This window comes from Pelophylax lessonae, assembly GCF_965119305.1.
Source record: "Pelophylax lessonae genome assembly, chromosome: 7".
NCBI lineage: Eukaryota > Metazoa > Chordata > Amphibia > Anura > Ranidae > Pelophylax > Pelophylax lessonae.
The window spans coordinates 92,693,358-92,714,761 of NC_138774.1; the positions used below are offsets into that span (position 1 = coordinate 92,693,358).

The 21,404-nt window shown below is 46.2% G+C and overlaps 1 protein-coding gene across 1 annotated transcript in view; it reads right to left on the bottom strand.

Moving 5' to 3' along the window:
* ABCF1 (ATP binding cassette subfamily F member 1) overlaps positions 1–21,404 on the bottom strand; it is a 100,013-nt gene that overhangs the window by 48,115 nt on the left and 30,494 nt on the right. The window contains exons 7-12 of the mRNA XM_082264137.1: positions 19,061–19,127; positions 18,525–18,587; positions 7,230–7,304; positions 6,684–6,746; positions 5,109–5,195; positions 4,189–4,266 (exon numbers count right to left, since the gene is read on the bottom strand). Coding sequence (XP_082120263.1) covers positions 4,189–4,266; positions 5,109–5,195; positions 6,684–6,746; positions 7,230–7,304; positions 18,525–18,587; positions 19,061–19,127 — 433 coding nt within the window. The remainder of the gene's footprint in view (positions 1–4,188; positions 4,267–5,108; positions 5,196–6,683; positions 6,747–7,229; positions 7,305–18,524; positions 18,588–19,060; positions 19,128–21,404) is intronic.

Sequence of the window (21,404 nt, forward strand, 5' to 3'; positions counted from 1 at the left end):
CAACTGTAGAAACTTCCCACTGGACCTTACGCAACTTGGATTATTTACCGCTCCACTCTTCCTCCAGACTCTGGGACCTTGATTTCCAAATAAAATTCCAAAGTCAACGCAGCCCTCTAGCAGGAAATTCTAGAGCACTTCATGCTTCCCTCTGCTGACCAGCTTTATGGAGATGCTGATTTCATTTTCCAGCAGGACTTGGCACCTGCCCACACTGCCAAAACTACCAATACCTGGTCACATGATCATTGGATCTCTGTGCTTGATTGGCCAGCAACTTGCCTGACCTAAATCCCACATAGAATCTGTGGGGTATTGTCAAGAGGAAGATGAGAGACACCAGACCCAACAATGCAGACGAGCTGAAAGCCACTATCAAAGCAACCCGAGCTTCTATAACACCTCAGCAGTGCCACAGACTGATTGCCTCCATGCCACGCCGCAATGAGGCAGTAATTGCTGCAAAAGGGGCCAAAACCATGTACTGAGTGCATATGCATGCTTATGCTTTTCAGAGTTCTGATATTGTTCTATATACACTCCTTATTTTATTGATTGCATGTATTATTGTAATTTACTGAGATTGTGGATTCTGGGTTTTCATGAGCTGTAAGCCATAATCATCACAATTGGAAAAGGGGTTTTGATCTCTAGGATGCCCTATAGTAAGGTTTTGCCACCGTCCCTGTGAAATCGTTGTGTTTTGGGTTTGGTGCCTCAAACCAAGGTTGTTGGGACTTTAAGGGCAAGAGTAAACAAAGTAAAGTATCATAGAATAAAAATTTAACAGTTTATTTTCAAAAAAGTTTTACAAGGTAATAGACAAGTTTGTCGTGGATGGGTTTAAGGTCCATCGGTGAGAGAAGAGAAAAAGTTAGAAAGGTAGGTGACAAGGTGAAAAATGTTGACATTTGTCTCTGTTGTTACATGCATGTATTTCAGGCTTGGAACTTTTTTCAGAGGAAAGTGATGACTTCTCTCCAGCTGAGGGAGAGACAACACCCCGGGAGATGCTGCACCTTGAACCGTTTTTTTTCTGCTATACCCGACAAAAACGACAAACTTTCTCATCTTGAGGAACTACTTTTTTGGATTCTACCAGAACAGCTAAGCTATACGATTTAGCCTAAGCAGCCTTAGTTCCTGATGCGACTTAGAAACCTGGGGAAAACCTTTCACACATGGACCAGACAAAAGAAAGATACATGGTGACTTATCCTTGAAAAAGGCTAATACCTATACAGCCGAAACGCGTAGGATAGTCTCCTGGACATTTTCCTCTGAACAAAGTTCCAAGCCTGAAATACACGCATGGAACAACAGAGACAAATGTTCCTCAAAAGTCACCATTTTTCACCTTGTCGCCTACCTTTCTAACTTCTTCACTTCTCTCACCGATGGACCTTAAACCCATTCACGACAAACTTGTCTATTACCTTGTAAAACATTTTGAAAATAAACTGTTCAGTTTTTATTCTATGATACTTTACTTTGTTTACTCTTGCCCTTAAAGTCCCAACAACCTTGGTTTGAGGCACCAAACTCAAAAACACAATAATCATCACAATTATGACAAATCATGGCTTGAACCATCTTGCTTTGCATGTACAGTAATGAGTCTATCTCATATTAGTTTCCCCTTTTAAGTTGCATTACTGAAATAAACAAACTTTTGCACGATATTCTAATTTTTGGAGTTTCATTTGTATGTCCCAGGCTTCTAGAGATGCTGCTTCACCTCTACAAGAACATACAAGTATGGAAAAACCAAATCTGTCAATGCGGACTTCATTTTTAAAAGGTGAAGCCTACAAGGCTATAATCCTTATTCCTGCTGCTCCAGTTCATGTATCATCATCCTTGATCAGCACCACAACCTTGTGAGACACTGACCTGAAACAAGTATCCATTTATTAAAGCCTGAAAATTCTGAACGCCAACATATTTGCTTCAAGGCAATGAAGCAGAAACAAGGGTGAAAGTCTAGGGACCCGAAACAATAATAAACAGATTAGCAGTGGCACTTCCCAAACTTCAGTCCTCACATATAGAGTAAAAAATTGGATTGAGGCACTGAAGATGTTATGGTACAGTACAACACAATAGTTATATAAAAATATACAAAAGTTTATTACATCAATGGATATTAAAAAATCACCCATAAAGGAAAAGGAATAATTGTCCACTTGAGGACAAAGAATGAAAATAGGACACAACAAAATTCCCCTAATACAGATTGGATATTAACTAAGGTGTCCACCCAATGAGGGACCTCTAATAGCAGGTCTCCAATCATACTTTACATGTTTTGCGGAATGTCCTTTGGGTGAGTGTGTGATCTCCTTTTCGATTCCTGACCTCGATAGGCTTCTCTCCCCCACCCACTAGATGTCGGTGGTGGACCCCTTGGCTGGATCGAGGTGGGCGGCCAGCGCCTGTGTGAGAGTGATCTTGCACTTAGCTGACGCCCCTCGGCGGTACTGCGCATGCGCCCGGTGGTGCATGCGCAGTCCGAGATCGTTTCCAGGGACGTCATCTGTCGGCGGCAGTCACGCAGTGATGGCGAGGTGGCCAGACAGGATTTAGGCGTGTATATAATGGGAAGGGTTTGCCTCTCAATGCTTGTAGATGGTCGGCAGCGTTATGGGGTTCAAACAGCTTTAGGGTAAGTGCTGTTTATTGGATTTTGGATCTCCTGTCTAGAATGATTTTCTCTTGCTGTTACTGCAACTGAGCTATGTATCTGCATATTTTTCCTTTAGATGCTGGATTGCCTAGCTGGTTTGATTTCCACCATTGGCATTTGAGCCTTTTTGGTTTCTCTTTTACCATCTTTGTTGAATTACATGGTTATGCGGTCTATATAATTGGACAAGGTGAGGGTCTTAACCTCTTTTGTGTAACATAGTTCAATAGTAGTCCACGTGTGTATGACAGGCAGTGAATGTTTTCCCCTGGGAAGTTTATTACAATATTATTGTTTTCCTTGTCTATATACCCTTTAGGTAATCGTTAGTCCCTCTATGATATACTATATGTCTGTACCTGCTGCCATCTGGTCTAACACCGCTGTGGCTATTTAGCGGATTATTATGTCCCTTGTTTAGCGCTATTTTCTTTGCGACTAAACAATCATTGCAAGGTGAGCCCTTTTGAACTAAAATGCCTGTCCTAGTATATGCAACCGCTTATATTTTTGGTAATAATGCAGATTTAAATGCTTCTAGAATCATCCGATTCAATTTGTTATCCATGACAACATCTCCACCACCTGCCAACCGTCTTCATCAATATATTAAGAAATTACTAGGTGTGTATCTATTGTATGACTTAATGCAACATGTTGGGGGTTGTACTATATGTGCCCCTAGTGGAATGGCCCTGTATTGAGCCATTCTTGTAACTATACAATTTATCTTTGCCAGTTTTTAATCCACTCATACCTCCCACCCGAGTCCCGCACTTGCCCGGGAGACTCCCAATTTTTGGCGTCACCGCTCTCTGGGTTATTGATGTAGTTCCTGGTGAATATGCTTTACCACGCCTTTGTGGCATTTGGGTATCTCTGGGGGTAGATTCAGGGTCTATTCACTCTTTGGTAGCCATCTAATCTCTGTGATGTTGTATATGTACTTAATTGCACATTAGTATGCTTATGCCTAGGTTTAATTTTGTTTGCTTTTTCTAGGTATTATTTTGGGTTTGTATTTTTTTTTCCACAGAATAGACCTTCCGCTTTACCCAAACTCTTAAAGAAGTGGACATTCCACGAAACACGTAGAGTATGTTTGGAGACATGCTATTAGAAGTCCCCAATAATTGGGTGGACACCTTAGTTATTATCCAATCTGTATTAGAGGAATTTTGATGTGTTCTATTTTAATTGATTGTCTGTTCATACTGTACTATGAAAGTCCTCAGTGCCTCAATGTTTTACTCTATACTTGCATATATAGGACGAAGGTAAATTTTTTTTCATTCGCTAGTTTATGTAGCATACACCTTATTTGAAGTCAGTCCTCGCATGTTCATATTAAACTCTGGTGTCACTGTCTAATAACCTAAGCTGCCACAGGCACCCAGGATGATGTCTTTTTACCTACCTTACATCCACTAGCCCCTCAGTAAGAAAACCCACTCACATATTAATGCATTTTAACTCCCTCATTCTTATGCATCAGGACTCACCCCTTGCTGTGAGCCAGCACTGCCTGCATCATCATCTTCATCATCATCATCATCTAGAGCAACAAACCGATTCTGATTCTATGTAGGAAAAGAAAGGAAGAAATAATATCATATACTATTACTATAATATAATAATCATATACTGTAGGTGGTGTACAGTCTTATGTATCACCTAAACAACTCCATCTCTCTCATTGTGCCCAGAGATATAGGAACCAATTTGATACTTGCAATTTACTGAGAATGGATGGAAAAACAACTGCCCAAACAGAATGAGAAAATGTAAAAAAGCAGCTTCATGACAGTATTGATGGGAGAAAACCATGTGAGACAGGCTAAACATTTTCAGCCAATTGCCCACAGAGGTATAGCCAGTTCTAGCATGCTCTAGAATGTAACATCTAATAAATTGGACTTAAAGAGGTTGTAAACTCGTTTGAGTTTTTTTTTTTTACACCCTGCAAAAGAAAGACAATGAGCTAGTATGCATCGCATATTAGCTCATTATGCAATACTTACCTCAGAACGAGCCCCCGCCGTGCCGCTCACTCACCTCTATGACGGCGACATGTCTAGTCGCCCGTCTTCCGGGATCGCGGCATCCGGTCATCTGATTGGCCGGAGCCGCGGTGATGTCACTCCCACGCACGCGCGCTAGAGCCGACAGTCACGGCACGGGGCTCTGAAGGAACAGCACGATCGGCCGTTCCTTCAGAGCGCATGCGCCAGTGACGTCACTGGCGACATGTAAGGTAAATATCTCCTAAACGGTACATGTTTAGGAGATATTTACAGTACCTATAGGTAAGCCTTATCATAGGCTTACCTATAGGTACAAGTTGTAGAGGAGGGTTTACTTCCTCTTTAACATATACAAGTCTCTGTGTAGAGATTTCTGCACCATGATTGAAATTGATTACCTGTGTTGGTTTTGATGTCTTTTTGTTGCCCTTTTTAGGCTTTTTTTCTTCAGCTTCAACCTTTTCAGGAGCCTTGGGAGGTGGTTTCTGTAAAATAATGAAGTTACTTTTTGGACAAATATATGAAGGACAGAAAACAAGAGCAAGGACAGACTCACAGATTATCTAACACAGAACTCCTTTTTTGCCTAGGTCACCCTGCAGGAGGGAAAAACGCTTAGCTAATTTCTCTCTACGCCACCATGCATGAAGAGGGATAGACTTATAGCTCCCTTCTACACTATATTGTCAAAAGTATTGGAACACCTGCCTTTACACGCACATGAACTTTAATGGCATTTCCAGTCGGGTTCAATATGGAGTTGGCCCACCCTTTGCAGCCAGAACAGCTTTGATTCTTCTGGGAAGGCTGTCCACACGGTTTAGGAGTGTTGTCTATGGGAAGGTTTGACCATTCTACCAGAAGCCATTTCTGAGGTCAGGCACTGATGTTGGTCAAGAAGGCCTGGCTCATAGTCCATGCTCTATTTAATCCAAAAGGTGTTCTATCGAGGTGAGGTCAGGACTCTGTGCAGACCAGTCAAGTTCCTCCACCCGAAACTCACTCATCCATGTCTTTATGGACCTTGCTTTGTGCACTGGTCCAAATCCTTTGGTGGAGGGGGGGGAGGATTATGTTGGGGTGTTGGGCTTGGCCCATTAGTTCCAGAGAAGGAAACTCTTAAAGTATCAGCATACCAAGACATTTTGGACAGTTTCATGTTCCCAACTTTGTGGGAACAGTTTGGGGATGGCCCCTTCCTGTTCCAACATGACTGTGCACCAGTGCACAAAGCAAGGTCCATAAAGACATGGATGAGCAAGTTTGGGGTGGAGGAACTTGACTGGCCTGAACAGAGTCCTGACCTCAACCTGATAAAACAACTTTTGGATGAATTAGGGCGGAGACTTCACAAATGTGCTTCTGGAAGAATGGTCAAAAATTCCCATAGATGCACTCCTAAAGCTTGTGGACAGCCTTCCCAGAAGAGTTGAAGCTGTTATAGCTGCAAAGGGTGGGCCAACTCAATATTGAACCCTACGGACTAATACTGGGGTGCCATTAAAGTTCATGTGTCCCAATACTTTTGACAAAATAGTGTAAGTGTCACCCTGCAGGAAGAGGGCAGACTTCAAGCTCCCAACTGTCTGCGTTACACTGCAGAAGGAGGGACAGAATCACATCTCCCTTCTCTCTGTGTTATCCTGCAAAAGGAGGGACGGGCTTACAAGATCTATTCCATGACACCCTACAGGAGGAGAGCAAGACTAAAAGCCCCCTTCTCTCATTGTCACCTTGCAGGAGGAGGGACAGACTCCTAGCTCTCAACTGTCTGTGTCACCCTGCATGAGGAGGGGTAGACTCAGTTTCCTTCTGTGTCACTTAACAGGGGGAGGGACGGACTCATAGCTCCCTTCATTATATTTTAATTGACAGACATTTAAACACCACTAGTTTAGTTTTAAGAAATAATTCTTAATTTATAGTTCTCTCTGCCAGTAATGAAATAACTCTGCCAGGGTAGAGACACTCACTTTGCTTTTTGATTTTTCTTTTGGCACCTCTTCTTCACTTTCTTGTAGATCTTCACTTGGGGGCTAAAAAAAAAAAAAAAAACAAAACAAACACACACACACACACATACAAACAAACAGTGAGAAAGGTAAAGTGGTTCTATAGGCCAGGCACTTTTTACCTGAATGCATTCCCTTCATGAAAGTAAAAATCATCCCTACGTTTGTATCCCCTCCTCACACTCCCGGTAGCTTTACCGGAGCTCAATCTTGATCAAAAGTGCTGTGCCCGTCTAAAGAGGCTCTCCACTCTCTCTGCTCAAAGGCAGCAGCCACTGGCTCCTGCTGCTGTCAATCAAATCTGGGAGCAAGCCTGCAGGTGCTTCCTTTGGGGGCACACTGAGAAGAGGAGGAGCCTTGAGCGCCAGCGCAGAACCAGAGAACAGGAGGTTCGGGGCTGCTCTGTGCAAAACTATTGCACAGAGCAGGTTAACATAACATGTTTATTATTTTATTTAAAAATAAGCTTTATGTTATTAAAATCTACAATGCAAAAATTAAACATACCTTAGGTTTGGCTTTTTCATTTTTCTTTCCTTTCTTATTCTGTTTCTTCTCCTCTTCTTCCTGAGAAACAGTGAGTGAGAGCAGCGATTTTTAACTACTTGCCTACTGTGCACTTAAACCCCCTTCCCATCCAGACCAATTTTTAGCTTTCAGCGCTCTCACACTTTGACTGACAATTGCGCGGTCATGCTACACTGTACCCATATGAAATTTTTATCATTTTTTTTCACACAAATAGAGCTTTCTTTTGGTGGTATGTAACCTCTGGGTTTTTTGTTTTTTACAAAAAAAAAAAAAAAAAAAAAAAAAAAAAAAAAAAAAGAAAAAATACAGAAAATTTTGAAAAAAAAAAAGTTTATTTTCTGCGAGTAAATTTTGAAAATAAATTTTTCTCCTTCACTGATGTGCGCTGATGAGGCGGCACTGATGGGCACTGATAGGCTGCACTGATGAGGTGGCACTTATGGGCACTGATGAGGAGGTACTAATATGCCGCACTGATGAGCACTGATAGGCGGCACTGCTGGGCACTGAGAGGTGGCACTGCTGGGCACTGACGGGCGGCACTGATGGGCAGCACCATCAGTGCCCACACTCAGTGCCCATAGTGCTGCCAGTCAGTGCTCATCAGTGCCTAGATGAGCAGGCACTGACTGACAGCACTATGGGCACTGATTGTGGGCATTGATGGCGGGCACTGTGTGTATGTTTTTTTTTACCTCTAGTAATCAGGGCACTGGTGATCGGTGCCCTGATTACATTTGTTCTGTGTCCCCAGCGCTGTGCAGCTCTCCCTCCTTCCTCACACTGCAGGCTCCATGTGAGGAAGGAGCGCTGGCGATGAGAGATGATCTCATATGTTTACATATGAGATCATCTCTCATTGGATGGTCCGATCACGTGGTGAATGGCCGCTGTGATTGGCCATTCACCACGATCTGTGAACGGCTGTGTCCAAGGGACACGGCCGACACAGATTTTCCCCGATACGCGCTCGCGGGGAGACTGTTTCTGGGAGGCCGTATAAAGACGGCCTCCCGAAAATGTATATAGGCTGTAGCGCGGATGGGAAGAAGTTAATTAGATTAGGAAATTATTAAAACTCCTGCAAAGTTTCTTTTGTCATTTATGGGAAGATTTTTCAACAGATCCTGTTCTGTACAGGAAGTGAGGGGAAATGCCCTCTTAAGACAGTGGTCACTGAAACAGATGTCTCTATTGCAAGACTTCCCCCCCCCCTCTATTTTACTTCTTTTGACAACCCCCTTTTTTTTTATTTTTCCCTCACTTTAACTTAAAGTGACAGGGATCACCAGAACAAAAGAAAAAACTGAATTTTTGTAAAATCTTACCTGTAAAATTCCTTTCTCTGAGTCCTCCGACAGTCACCGCCTCTCCATATTCATCACAATGGGTAATTGACCTTTGCTCCATAGGAGTAGCTAGGCAACAGAATATGTCAATATTAAAGCTTTTAGCATATCCCACCCCCAGGGGGTGGTCCCCTCAGTCAATACCCTCCTGCTTCCTGTATCCATACCTCAGTTTCAGTAGAATAGCAGTAGAGTACATAAACAAACCCCAAAAGAGGGGCGGGGGCGGCGACTGTCGGAGGACTCAGAGAAAGGAATTTTACAGGTAAGATTTTACAAAAATTCAGTTTTCTCTTATCTTATTCGTCACAATGGGGACGTCCCAAAGCAGTGCATACATGAGGGGTGGGAAACGCAGCCGCGCCTAAGTTAACGCAGGACCCACATCAGAGAAAGGAACCTTACCAAAGGAAGGAAACCAGCTGGGCAGCATGAAAAAAACTTTGCTCAACAGGAGCAACAACCCAGGAAGAACAAATAACCTAGGGATAAAAACATCCCAAACAGCCAAGGGCCCAAAAATAAGGGACCTAAGGTACTGCCGCACTAAGAACCTTGCGGCCAAAGGAAGCATCTGCCAATGCCTGAACATCCACCTTGTAGAACTTTGAGAAGGTGTGAACGGACGACCAAGTCGCCGCCTTACACACCTGGGCCACAGAAGCCCGATGATGACAGGCCCAAGACGTACTCCGAGATCTGGTAGAGTGCGCCTTCACAGGCATAGGGGGAACTTTCCCCTTCAAAACATATGCCTGCTCAATAGTCTGTCTGATCCATTTGGCGATGGTAGAAGCCGACGCCGCCAAGCCCTTCCGAGGTCCCTCAGGAAGGACAAAGAGAGAATCCGTCTTGCGAAAAGATTTAGTCGCTGACAGGTAAACCCTGATTGCCCGAACAACATCCAAGGAATGTAAGGCCACCTCCTTCGGATGCTTGGGCTTCGCGCAAAGTGAAGGCAAGACAATGTCCTCATTGAGGTGAAATTCCGAGATACTTTTCGGAAGAAAAGAAGGATTAGGTCGCAAGACCACCTTATCCAAGTGAAGCACCAGATACGGAGACCTGCAGGACAAGGCTGCCAGCTCTGACACTCTGCGAGCCGAAGTGATCGCCACCAAAAAAGCGACCTTCTTAGACAACAGAAGCAAAGAGATCTCCCTGATCTTTTCAAAGGGAGCATGTTGCAACACGGACAGAACGAGGTTCAAGTCCCATGGAGGCAAAGGCTCCCTCCGAGGAGGGACCAGGTGTCGCACCCCTGAACAAAGGTGCCAACCAGAGAATTAGACGCCACAGGGCGTTGAAAAAGAACGGCCAGTGCAGAAATCTGACCCTTAATCGTGGCCAACGCTAAACGCTGGTCCACACCCGCCTGAAGGAAGGACAACACCCTAGACACCGAGTATGAGCGAGGGGAAAACCCCCTGGACTCACACCAGGCAAAATAGGCCTTCCAAGTACGGTAGTAAATCTTCCCCGAAGAGGCCTTTCTAGCGTTGATCAAAGTATGAATGACCTCCGGGGAGAGACCCCTATCCTTCAGGACCTCGGTTTCAACAGCCAGGCCGTCAAAGCCAGCGACTAAAGCAGGATGGAATATCGGTCCTTGAGACAGAAGATCTTCTCGAAGAGGCAGACGCCATGGAGCGTCGACCGCCAGATTCACGAGGTCTGCGTACCAAGACCGGCGAGGCCAGTCTGGCGCCACCAGAATCACCGTGAGCGGTTCCGAGGACAACCTGCGAAGGAACCGGGATAGCAACTGAATTGGTGGGAACGCATACATCAGTCGATACTGATGCCACGGAGCCACTAACGCGTCCGACGCGTCTGCCCGAGGATCGCGCGTCCTTGCCATGAACCTTCCCACCTTGTTGTTCAGACGAGACGCGAACAGGTCCACATCTGGGGACCCCCACTTCGCGCACAACATCTGGAAGACATCCGGGTGGAGTGACCATTCTCCCTGGTCCAGGGACTGGCGACTCAGATAATCCGCCTGCCAGTTCTCCACCCCCGGAATGTGAACCGCTGTTATCGCCGGGACGTGCGTCTCGGCCCAAGACAGAATGTCGGCCACCTCCCGAGCCGCCCGGGCACTCCTGGTGCCCCCTTGGTGGTTGATGTAGGCCACCGCTGTGGCATTGTCCGTCTGCACCCGAACCGGACGGCCCTGAAGCCTGTCCGTCCAACGTCGAAGGCAGAGATTTATCGCCCGCAATTCCAGAATGTTGATCGGAAGGGAGGATTCCCCCACCGACCAAGTACCCTGGGCGGACAGAACGTCCAGAACACCACCCCAGCCTGACAGGCTGGCATCCGTGGTGATCACCGTCCACGAAAGAGGACGAAAAGACTTGCCCCCCGACACCGCCGGGGACTGTAGCCACCACAGAAGATCCCTTCTGGTGCGAGGACTCAATGAGATCTGAAGATCCAGAGATTGCGGTCGCCCATCCCACCTGGACAGGACCTCCGCTTGGAGACCCCTCGTGTGAAACTGGGCAAAGGGAATCGCCTCGAAGGCCGAGACCATCAATCCCAGACACCTCATACATGTCCGGAGGGACGAACACGGAACGTCCCTGAGGGACCTGACTTCTTCCTGAAGTGTCCTGAGCTTGTCTTCCGGCAGGAAGACCTTCGCCTGAACAGAGTCCAGAATCATTCCCAGGTAAGGAAGACGAACCGATGGACACAGCGTCGATTTTGGAAAGTTTATCGTCCAACCAAACTCCTGTAGAGTCTGCATCGTGACTGACAGGTCTCTTACCAGACCCTGACTGGTCGCAGACCGAACCAGAGTGTCGTCCAGATACCCCAGGACCGAGATGCCCTGGGCTCTCAATAAGGCCAGAACCGGTGCAACACCTTGGTGAACACCCGCGGAGCTGAAGCGAGACCAAAAGGCAGCGCCACGAATTGGTAATGATCCTCCGCAATGGCGAATCAAAGGTACCTCTGGTGACCCTCGAAAATGGGGATGTGAAGGTATGCATCCTTCAAGTCGATGGAGGCCATGAATTCTCCCGGAAACTAGAGCAGCCACCACCGAGCGCAGGGATTCCATGCGGAACTTGCGAACCCGCACAAAGCGGTTCAGAGCTTTTAAGTCCAGAATTGGACGTACCTTGCCCTCCTTTCTGGGCACAGTGAACAGATTGGAATAAAACCCCCGAAATCTGTCCCGATGAGGCACCGGAACCACCACTCCCTGAGCCCGCAGGTCCCGCACCGCCAGGTGCAGATCCCGCAAACGCTCCGGAGACAGTTGAAGGTTTGAGGGAAAAAATCTGCTCGTCGGCCGAGAGAGGAACTCGATCTTGTAACCGGACCGAACGATCTCCCGAACCCACCTGTCCCGAACGCGGGCCAGCCAGGGTTGAAGAAAACCGAGCAAACGTCCCCCCACCCCAGAACTGGGTGAGGGCGTCCCTTCAGGCCGCATGGTTATGGGCAGCGGACCCGGACTGGCCGGACTTCTGCTTACCTGTCCACGGCTTCTTTTGGGAGCCTTGACCTTTGAAGGGCTTGCCCTTATAGTGCGACCGAAAGGCACGAAAGGACCCCTGAGAGGGCCTAAACCAAGCATGCTTCTTACCTTGAGCACCCTTAGCCTTGTGAGACTGGGGCAAGAGCGTGCTCTTACCCCCAGAGATCCCCTTTATCAGTGTATCCAGGGAGTCGCCAAAAAGACGAGATCCCGTATAGGGCAGATTAGCTAAAGTTTTGCGAGAAGATTGGTCCACAGACCAACATTTCAGCCAAATCAAGCGGCGTGTCAACACAGCCACGCTGTGCACACGTGCAGCCAAAGGGATTACATCTAATTCCGCATCACACAAATGCATGACACCCTGATGAATTTGATCCACCATAGCCAACGTTGTCGGCGGGGCAGAATCAGCCACCAGGACGCGCCTGAGCACCTGCGTCCAATCCGCGACAGCCTGAGCTGCCATAAGGGAAGCAATAGCTTATAGCATGGAACCGGTAACCGAGTAAGTATGGCGGGCAAGAGACTCCAGTCTCCTGTCCGTGGGGTCCCGGAACACCAGGGTATCTTTCGCCGGAATCGCAGTAGATTTATTCAAAACCGCCACCGCGTGATCCACCGGAGGCGGCACACACCAGCGTTCATCAGTGGCGGGCGTGAAGGGATAACGCAGCTTGAACCTACTTGGCACAGCAAAAGGCTTCTTTATATTGCGCCATTGTTCACTAACAGCGCGCTGAAAATCCTCAGTGCAAGGGAAAACCTGTGATGTTTTGCGCCTCCGCTGCGTCCCATAAGAGGCCAGGACGGCAGGAGGACATGGTTCATCCTGCAAATGCAGCGTTTGTTTGATAGAAGCAACCAATTCATCCATGATTGCAAGCTCTTCAGACGAGCCAGGGGGGGAATCAACCCCTTCAACCTCTGCCTCCCCTTCCGACCCTGCAAAGTCCAGGGACGTACGGGACCCCGATAAGGGGACCCCAGCCATAGCAGCCCCATCACCATCGCTCTCTGAATCAGAGGATATTGAAACTCTGGGCCGTTTTGTGGATTGAGCAGCCACAAGCATCTGCACCTGAGCAGCCAGGTTAGCCACAATGGTAGCCAAATCGCCCCCCCAGGGGGAGCAGCAGCAGCCCCTTGGCCTCCCATTAAAGTGGGAGGAAATTTGCTTTCCTGAGAATCCATGCCCCCAAATGTTTGCTGGAAAAAAAGGGTAACTGCCCCTTTAAAATCGCGGCGAGCGCAGCCCACCGCACACACACAGCACACACCGACCCCCACAGGGAGAAGTACAAACTTTAGGCAATGAATACAGGAATAAGAGAAGGTAAACCTGGAGAGACCACTTAGGCTGCTGCATCGATCGCTGTGCCCAGGGAAAAGGAAGTGATGCAATAACGACCGCTCCTATAAAGCCTATGGAAGGCTACAAAAAAATGGCCGCCGGAGGAGGATGTAAAGGCAGAGATCCTGCATCGCTGACATGAGGCTGGAGCGATCGCCGCCAAAATGGCGGCGCTTGGCGCCAAAAACGTCGCTCCCTGCACACAGCAATCGCCATCCCACGCCTGCAGTATAATAAAACAATGGCGGACCGCAGCAGCGGCCGCCGCATGTATGCACAAACATGGTCACAACATGCCCCACAGCATACAGCCTGTCACACAGTAAAAAGCACACAGTCTGAAACACAGAAACAGTGCAGGAAGTCCCCCCTCCTTGTAGCCCACAGAAGGCAGCAACACAGACAGGGAGCCCAATAGTGTGTACAGAAAAACAGGGTTACACAGTCCCAGACTGACACCCACTAAACAGACAGGTCCCCACACAGATACACTTACCTTCTGAATGGCGTGGGGAGCCCGCCCAAGCGATCAAGCCGCTGTACAGAGGACAGGGAGAGTCGCAGCCAGGACGCAGCAGAACTGTGGTGCGAAACCGCATGGCGTCCAGTGAGGTAGCCACCTCACCGCAGCATCCCTGCAGCGAACAGGGATGGGTCGTTCACACATGCCAGGAAAAAACCTGACTGAACGCTCGATGGCAGGTTGGGAAGCCACTGGCCCACAACCTGCGACCAGGGGGGCCAGCCCGAGACCCAGCCTGCACGATCCTCTTCATCAGAAGAACTAACTAAGCTGAAGAAATAAACAGCTAAGTAAAGAAAAAGAAAAAAAACACTCACATAAAATCAAAAAGAAGATAGAGGCTGAGACAAAAAGCCCCAGCACAGAAACAGCCTGCTACTCCTGATAGCTAGACAATGAAACTGAGGTATGGATACAGGAGGGTATTGACTGAGGGGACCACCCCCTGGGGGTGGGATATGCTAAAAGCTTTAATATTGACATATTCTGTTGCCTAGCTACTCCTACGGAGCAAAGGTCAATTACCCATTGTGACGAATATGGAGAGGCGGCGACTGTCGGAGGACGTAAGAGAAAAGTACATTTTCTCTAACTGGAGAAAACATCAATAAAAACCTTAAAGAATCTAGCCACAAAAAAAAAAAAAAAAAAAAAAAAAAAGAAGTATTTGGCTTTAGATACACTATTAATGGCTGCACCACCACTTCATACACCGCTCTTTCCTCCCCACCACAATGTTTGGGCCTAACTCACTTTCCTCCCACTGGCTAAATGTAACAACACAGGAATGCAAAGAGTTGGGGGCGGGGGAGGAGGGAAGAGAGCAGTATGAACCGATTGCATGGTGTAGCAATTTAAACCATTTTCTAACCAAGTCATACCACCAGATTCTGAGTGCTCTAGTTTTAGTAAAATCAACCCCAGAAGATTAAAGCAAACAAAATAAAACCCAATTTCCAGGAAAAAAGCTATTTCTTTTTTTTAAATTTTAACTTTAGATTGACCCAGTCTAGTTATCTCTACATACACTGCATTCAGGGGGCATCTGGGGATGCTGAAAAATTGGATTTTTGACTTACCCGTTAAAATCTATTTCTCTGATGTTCATTGACGGACACAACTCCTGATCTTCTTGACCATTGGGTTATACTGCCCCCCTACAGGAGTGGGACACTAGGCAGAAAAAGGACTTGACTACGCCTATGGGCAGTCCCAGAAGGTATACTCCCCCTCTCTTCTATAGGTAATCAGTTTTTTTTACAAGCAGTGTCAGAAGTAATACAACTGCATAGAGGGGTGGGTGCTGTGTCCGTCAAACGAACATTAGAGAAATGGATTTTATGGTAAATTAAATATCCCATTTTCCCTTTCGTTCTTTGACGGACACCGCTCCTGATCTTCTTGACCATTGGGACGTCCCAAAGCAGTGTCAAACATGAGGGGTGAGAACAGCAAGAAAAAATTCCCCAAGCTAAACCGTAGCCAACCAGGTAACAGGAGCTCACCTGAAAAACATTACACCCCCAAAGAGGGAACAAGTCTCCTAAACAGCAGCCTGTTGCGGACAAAAGAGGCATCTGCAGATGCCAACACATCAACTTAACATTTTGTGAAATGTGCACCGACGACCAAGTAGCCACCTTGTGCACCTACGTTACTGACACCTGATGACGAAAGGCCCAAGAAATACTGAGCGAACTAGTAGTGTGCGCTTTCACATGGTTAAGGAGGAACCTGACCCTTAATTGAATAGGTCTGAGTCACCGTCTGTCTGATCCATCTAGGTCGCAGAAGACACAAATAGTCCTTTTCAAGGCCCATCCGTAAGCACAAATAGTGACAAATAGTGAGTCTGACTTCTTTTACCTAAAAAGGACTCCATAGCTGCCAGGTACACCCAAAAAGCCCGAACCACATCCAGGGAATGCAACGCAATTTCCTTAGAATGTTTTGGCCTGGGACACAGACAAGGCAACACAATGTCCTCATTCAGATGGAAATCAGAGACCACCTTTGAAAGAAACAAAGCACAGGGGCCAAGAACCATCTGATAGTTTACAGACGGGTATGGTGCCAGCTGATTGGAAAAAAGCCAACGTGGTACCAATATTTAAAAAGGGGCCGAGATATATCCCGGGTAACTATAGGCCGGTCAGCCTAACATCAGTAGTCTGTAAAATTTTGGAGGGGATGTTAAGTGACCACATACAAGACTTTAGTAATGAAAACGGTATTATAAGTAGTAATCAGCATGGATTCATGAAATATCGTTCGTGCCAAACCAATCTATTAACCTTCTACGATGAAGTGAGCTGCCACCTAGATAAAGGAAAGCCTGTGGATGTGGTGTATCTGGACTTTGCAAAGGCCTTTGACACCGTTCCCCACAAACGCTTACTGAACAAACTAAGGAAGGTAGGTATGGACCATAAGGTGAGTACCTGGATAGAGAACTGGCTCCAGGGGAGAGTACAGAGGGTGGTGATTAATGGGGAGTACTCGGATTGGGCGGGTGTGGAAAGTGGGGTCCCCCAGGGTTCTGTCCTGTGACCAATCCTGTTTAATTTATTCATAAATGATCTAGAGGAGGGGATATCGAGCACAATCTCAGTATTTGCAGAGGATACTAAACTAGGCATGCCAATATCTTCTATGCAGGATGTGGAAACCTTGCAAGTGGACCTGAACAAAATAACAGGGTGGGCAACTACATGGCAGATGAGATTTAATGTTGAAAAATGTAAAGTAATGCACTTAGGGGCCAGAAACCAGAAAGCAAGCTACTCACTAGGGGGGGAACCTCTGGGTGAGTCTAGGATGGAAAAGGACTTGGGGGTACTGGTAGATAACAAGCTTGGCAGTGGCATGCAATGCCAAGCCACCGCAAGCAAAGCCAACAGAATACTGGGATGTATAAAAAAGGGGATTCACTACAGAAATAAAGAGATTATTCTCCCACTCTACAAGACTCTGGTCCGGCCACATCTGGAGTATGCTGTCCAGTTTTGGGCACCGGTCCTCAGGAAGGATGTGCTGGAACTGGAGAAAGTCCAGAGAAGGGCAACAAAAATAATTAGGGGAATGGAGGACATCAGCTATGAGGAAAGACTACAAGCACTGAACCTATTCTCTCTGGAGAAGAGACGATTGAGGGGGGATATGATATCAATGTAGAAATACTGTACTGGTGACCCGAGCATAAGGAACAAACTATTCAGACAAAGGAGATACAATAAGACACGTGGCCACTCACTAAAACTAGAGGAAAGGAGGTTTAACCTTAAAGTGCGTAAGGGGTTCTTCACTGTAAAAGCGGTAAGGATGTGGAATTCTCTTCCACAAGCAGTCGTATCAGCAGGGAGCATTGATAGTTTCAAAAAACTATTAGATGGACACCTTAAAGACTACAACATACAGGGGTATACAATGTACGGTTAAAAGCAAACACACACACACACACACACACACACACATCATAGGTTGAACTGGATGGACTGATGTCTTTTTTCAACCTCACTAACTATGTAACTATGATCTTTGTGGGCCACCAAATAAGGGGAACAAGACACGGCCGCCAATTCCAACACACTGCGCAGAGGTTATAGCCACCAAAAAAAGGCCACCTTATGGGATAGCACAAGCAGGGGAATCTCCCGAATATTTTCAAAGGGAGGCTTCTGTAGGGCTGAAAGCACCAAGTTGAGATTCCAAGGCGGTAGAGGGGACCACAGCAGTGGAGTGAAATGTCGAACCCCCTTAATAAAAGTACGTACCAGGGAGTGCGTGGCCAAGGGTCGTTGAAAGAAGACCGCCAAGACCGATACCTGACCCTTTATGCAACTCAAGGCCAATTTCTGTTCAACCCCCCGTTGAAGGAAGGTCAAGACCCGAGCCACCGAAAAAGAGCGAAGGTGAACACCAAGCGACTCACACCACGAAAAGTATGCTTTCCACGTACGATGGTAGATCTTCCCAGAAGTGAACTTCCTAGTCTTCAGTAGTGTGGGAATCGCCAACCCAGACAAACCTCTATCCTTCAGCACCTGGCTTTCAACAGCCAAGCTGTCATAGCAGGATGGAACATTGGCCCTTGGGACAGCAGATCCTGCCAGAGAGATGTGTCACCCTGCAGGAAGAGGGCAGACTCCTAGCTCCCAACTGTCTGTGTCACACTGCAGAAGGAGGGACAGAATCACATCTCCCTTCTCTCTGTGTTATCCTGCAAAAGGAGGGACAGGCTTACAAGATCTATTCCATGACACCCTACAGGAGGAGAGCAAGACTAAAAGCCCCCTTCTCTCATTGTCACCTTGCAGGAGGAGGGACAGACTCCTAGCTCTTAACTGTCTGCGTCACCCTGCATGAGGAGGGGTAGACATAGTTCCCTTCTGTGTCACTAAACAGGGGGAGGGACGGACTCCTAGCTCCCTTCATTATATTTTAATTGACAGACATTTAAACACCACTAGTTTAGTTTTAAGAAATAATTCTTAATTTATAGTTCTCTCTGCCAGTAATGAAATAACTCTGCCAGGGTAGAGACACTCACTTTGCTTTTTGATTTTTCTTTTGGCACCTCTTCTTCACTTTCTTGTAGATCTTCACTTGGGGGCTAAAAAAAAAAAAACAAAACAAACACACACACACATACAAACAAACAGTGAGAAAGGTAAAGTGGTTCTATAGGCCAGGCACTTTTTACCTGAATGCATTCCCTTCATGAAAGTAAAAATCATCCCTACGTTTGTATCGCCTCCTCACACTCCCGGTAGCTTTACCGGAGCTCAATCTTGATCAAGTGCTGTGCCCGTCTAAAGAGGCTCTCCACTCTCTCTGCTCAGAGGCAGCAGCCACTGGCTCCTGCTGCTGTCAATCAAATCTGGGAGCAAGCCAGCAGGTGCTTCCTCTGGGGGAGCACTGAGAAGAGGAGGAGCCTTGAGCACCAGCGCGGAACCAGAGAACAGGAGGTTCGGGGCTGCTCTGTGCAAAACTATTGCACAGAGCAGGTTAACATAACATGTTTATTATTTCATTTAAAAATAAGCTTTATGTTATTAAAATCTACAATGCAAAAATGAAACATACCTTAGGTTTGGCTTTTTCATTTTTCTTTCCTTTCTTATTCTGTTTCTTCTCCTCTTCTTCCTGAGAAACAGTGAGTGAGAGCAGCGATTAGTGTGAGCTAATTTGAGTTGAAGTGACCACAGAATTGTTCTTTTTAGCAGTTATGTTGCTAGGACAATTTAAAATTCAAGTGAGGACTGCCTGCTATGGGTAGCAAAGCAACAGCTTCACTTACAGGTTTACCAAAAGCAAAAACGCTTTCATTTTTAATTAGGTTAGGAAATGATTAAAGCTCCTGCAAAGTTTATTTTGTCATTTATGGGATGATTTTTCAACAGTTCCTGTTCTGTACAGGAAGTGAGGGGAAATGCCCTCTTAGGCAGTGGTCACTGAAACAGATGTCTCTATTGCAAGAATTCCCCCCTCTATTTTACTTCTTTTGACAACCTCCTTTTTTTAAATTTTTCCCTCACTTTAACTTAAAGTGACGGTGATCACCAGAACAAAAAAAAAAAAAAGTAAATTTTCTCTAACAGGAGATAACATCAATAAAAACCTTAAAGAATCTAGCCACAAAAAAAAAAAAAAAAAAAAGAAGTATTTGGCTTTAGATACACTATTAATGGCTGCACCACCACTTCATACACCGCTCTTTCCTCCCCACCACAATGTTTGGGCCTAACTCACTTTCCTCCCACTAGCTAAATGTAACAACACAGGGATGCAAAGAGTTGGGGGCGGGGGAGGAGGGAAGAGAGCAGTATGAACCGATTGCATGGTGTAGCGATTTAAACCATTTTCTAACCAAGTCATACCATCATTATTTAACATATTGTGTAATGTAACATATACAGTGTTTTTTTTTCTTCTTACTAAAACTGGAGTGTGCAAAATCTGGTGCAGCTCTGCATAGAAACCAATCAGCCTTCAGGTCTTATTGTCAAAGCTTAATGAAACAAGCTGAAGTTAGAAGCTGATTGACTACCATGCACAGCTGCACCAGATTCTGAGTGCTCTAGTTTTAGTAAAATCAACCCCAGAAGATTAAAGCAAACAAAATAAAACCCAATTTCCAGGAAAAAAGCCATTAATTTTTTTTTTTTTTTTTTTTTTTTTTTTTTTTTTAATTTTAACTTTAGATTGACCCAGTCTAGTTATCTCTACATACACTGCATTCAGGGGGCATCTGACTTACCATTAAAATCTATTTCTCTGATGTTCATTGACGGACACCGCTCCTGATCTTCTTGACCATTGGGTTATACTGCCCCCCCTACAGGAGTGGGACACTAGGCAGAAAAAGGACTTGACTACGCCTATGGGCAGTCCCAGAAGGTATACTCCCCCTCTCTTCTATAGGTAATCAGTTTTTTTTTACAAGCAGTGTCAGAAGTAATACAACTGCATAGAGGGGTGGGTGCTGTGTCCGTCAAACGAACATTAGAGAAATGGATTTTATGGTAAATTAAATATCCCATTTTCCCTTTCGTTCTTTGACGGACACCGCTCTTGATCTTGACCATTGGGACGTCCCAAAGCAGTGTCAAACATGAGGGGTGAGAACAGCAAGAAAAAATTCCCCAAGCTAAACCGTAGCCAACCAGGTAACAGGAGCTCACCTGAAAAACATTACACCCCCAAAGAGGGAACATGTCCCCTAAACAGCAGCCTGTTGCGGACAAAAGAGGCATCTGCAGATGCCAACACATCAACTTAACATTTTGTGAAATGTGCACCGACGACCAAGTAGCCACCTTGTGCACCTACGTTACTGACACCTGATGACGAAAGGCCCAAGAAATACTGAGCGAACTAGTAGTGTGCGCTTTCACAGGGAAAGGAGGAACCTGACCCTTAATTGAATAGGTCTGAGTCACCGTCTGTCTGATCCATCTAGGTCGCAGAAGACACAAATAGTCCTTTTCGAGGCCCATCCGTAAGCACATAGCTGCCAGGTACACCCGAAAAGCCCGAACCACATCCAGGGAATGCAACGCAATTTCCTTAGAATGTTTTGGCCTGGGACACAAACAAGGCAACACAATGTCCTCATTCAGATGGAAATCAGAGACCACCTTTGAAAGAAACAAAGGACAGGGGCGAAGAATCTTATCTTTGTGGACCACCAAATAAGGGGAACAAGACACGGCCGCCAAATCCAACACCCTGCGCAGAGGTTATAGCCACCAAAAAAAAGGCCACCTTATGGGATAGCGCAAGCAGGGGAATCTCCTGAATATTTTCAAAGGGAGGCTTCTGTAGGGCTGAAAGCACCAAGTTGAGATTCCAAGGCGGTAGTGGGGACCACAGCAGTGGAGTTAAATGTCGAACCCCCTTAATAAAAGTACGTACCAGGGAGTGCGTG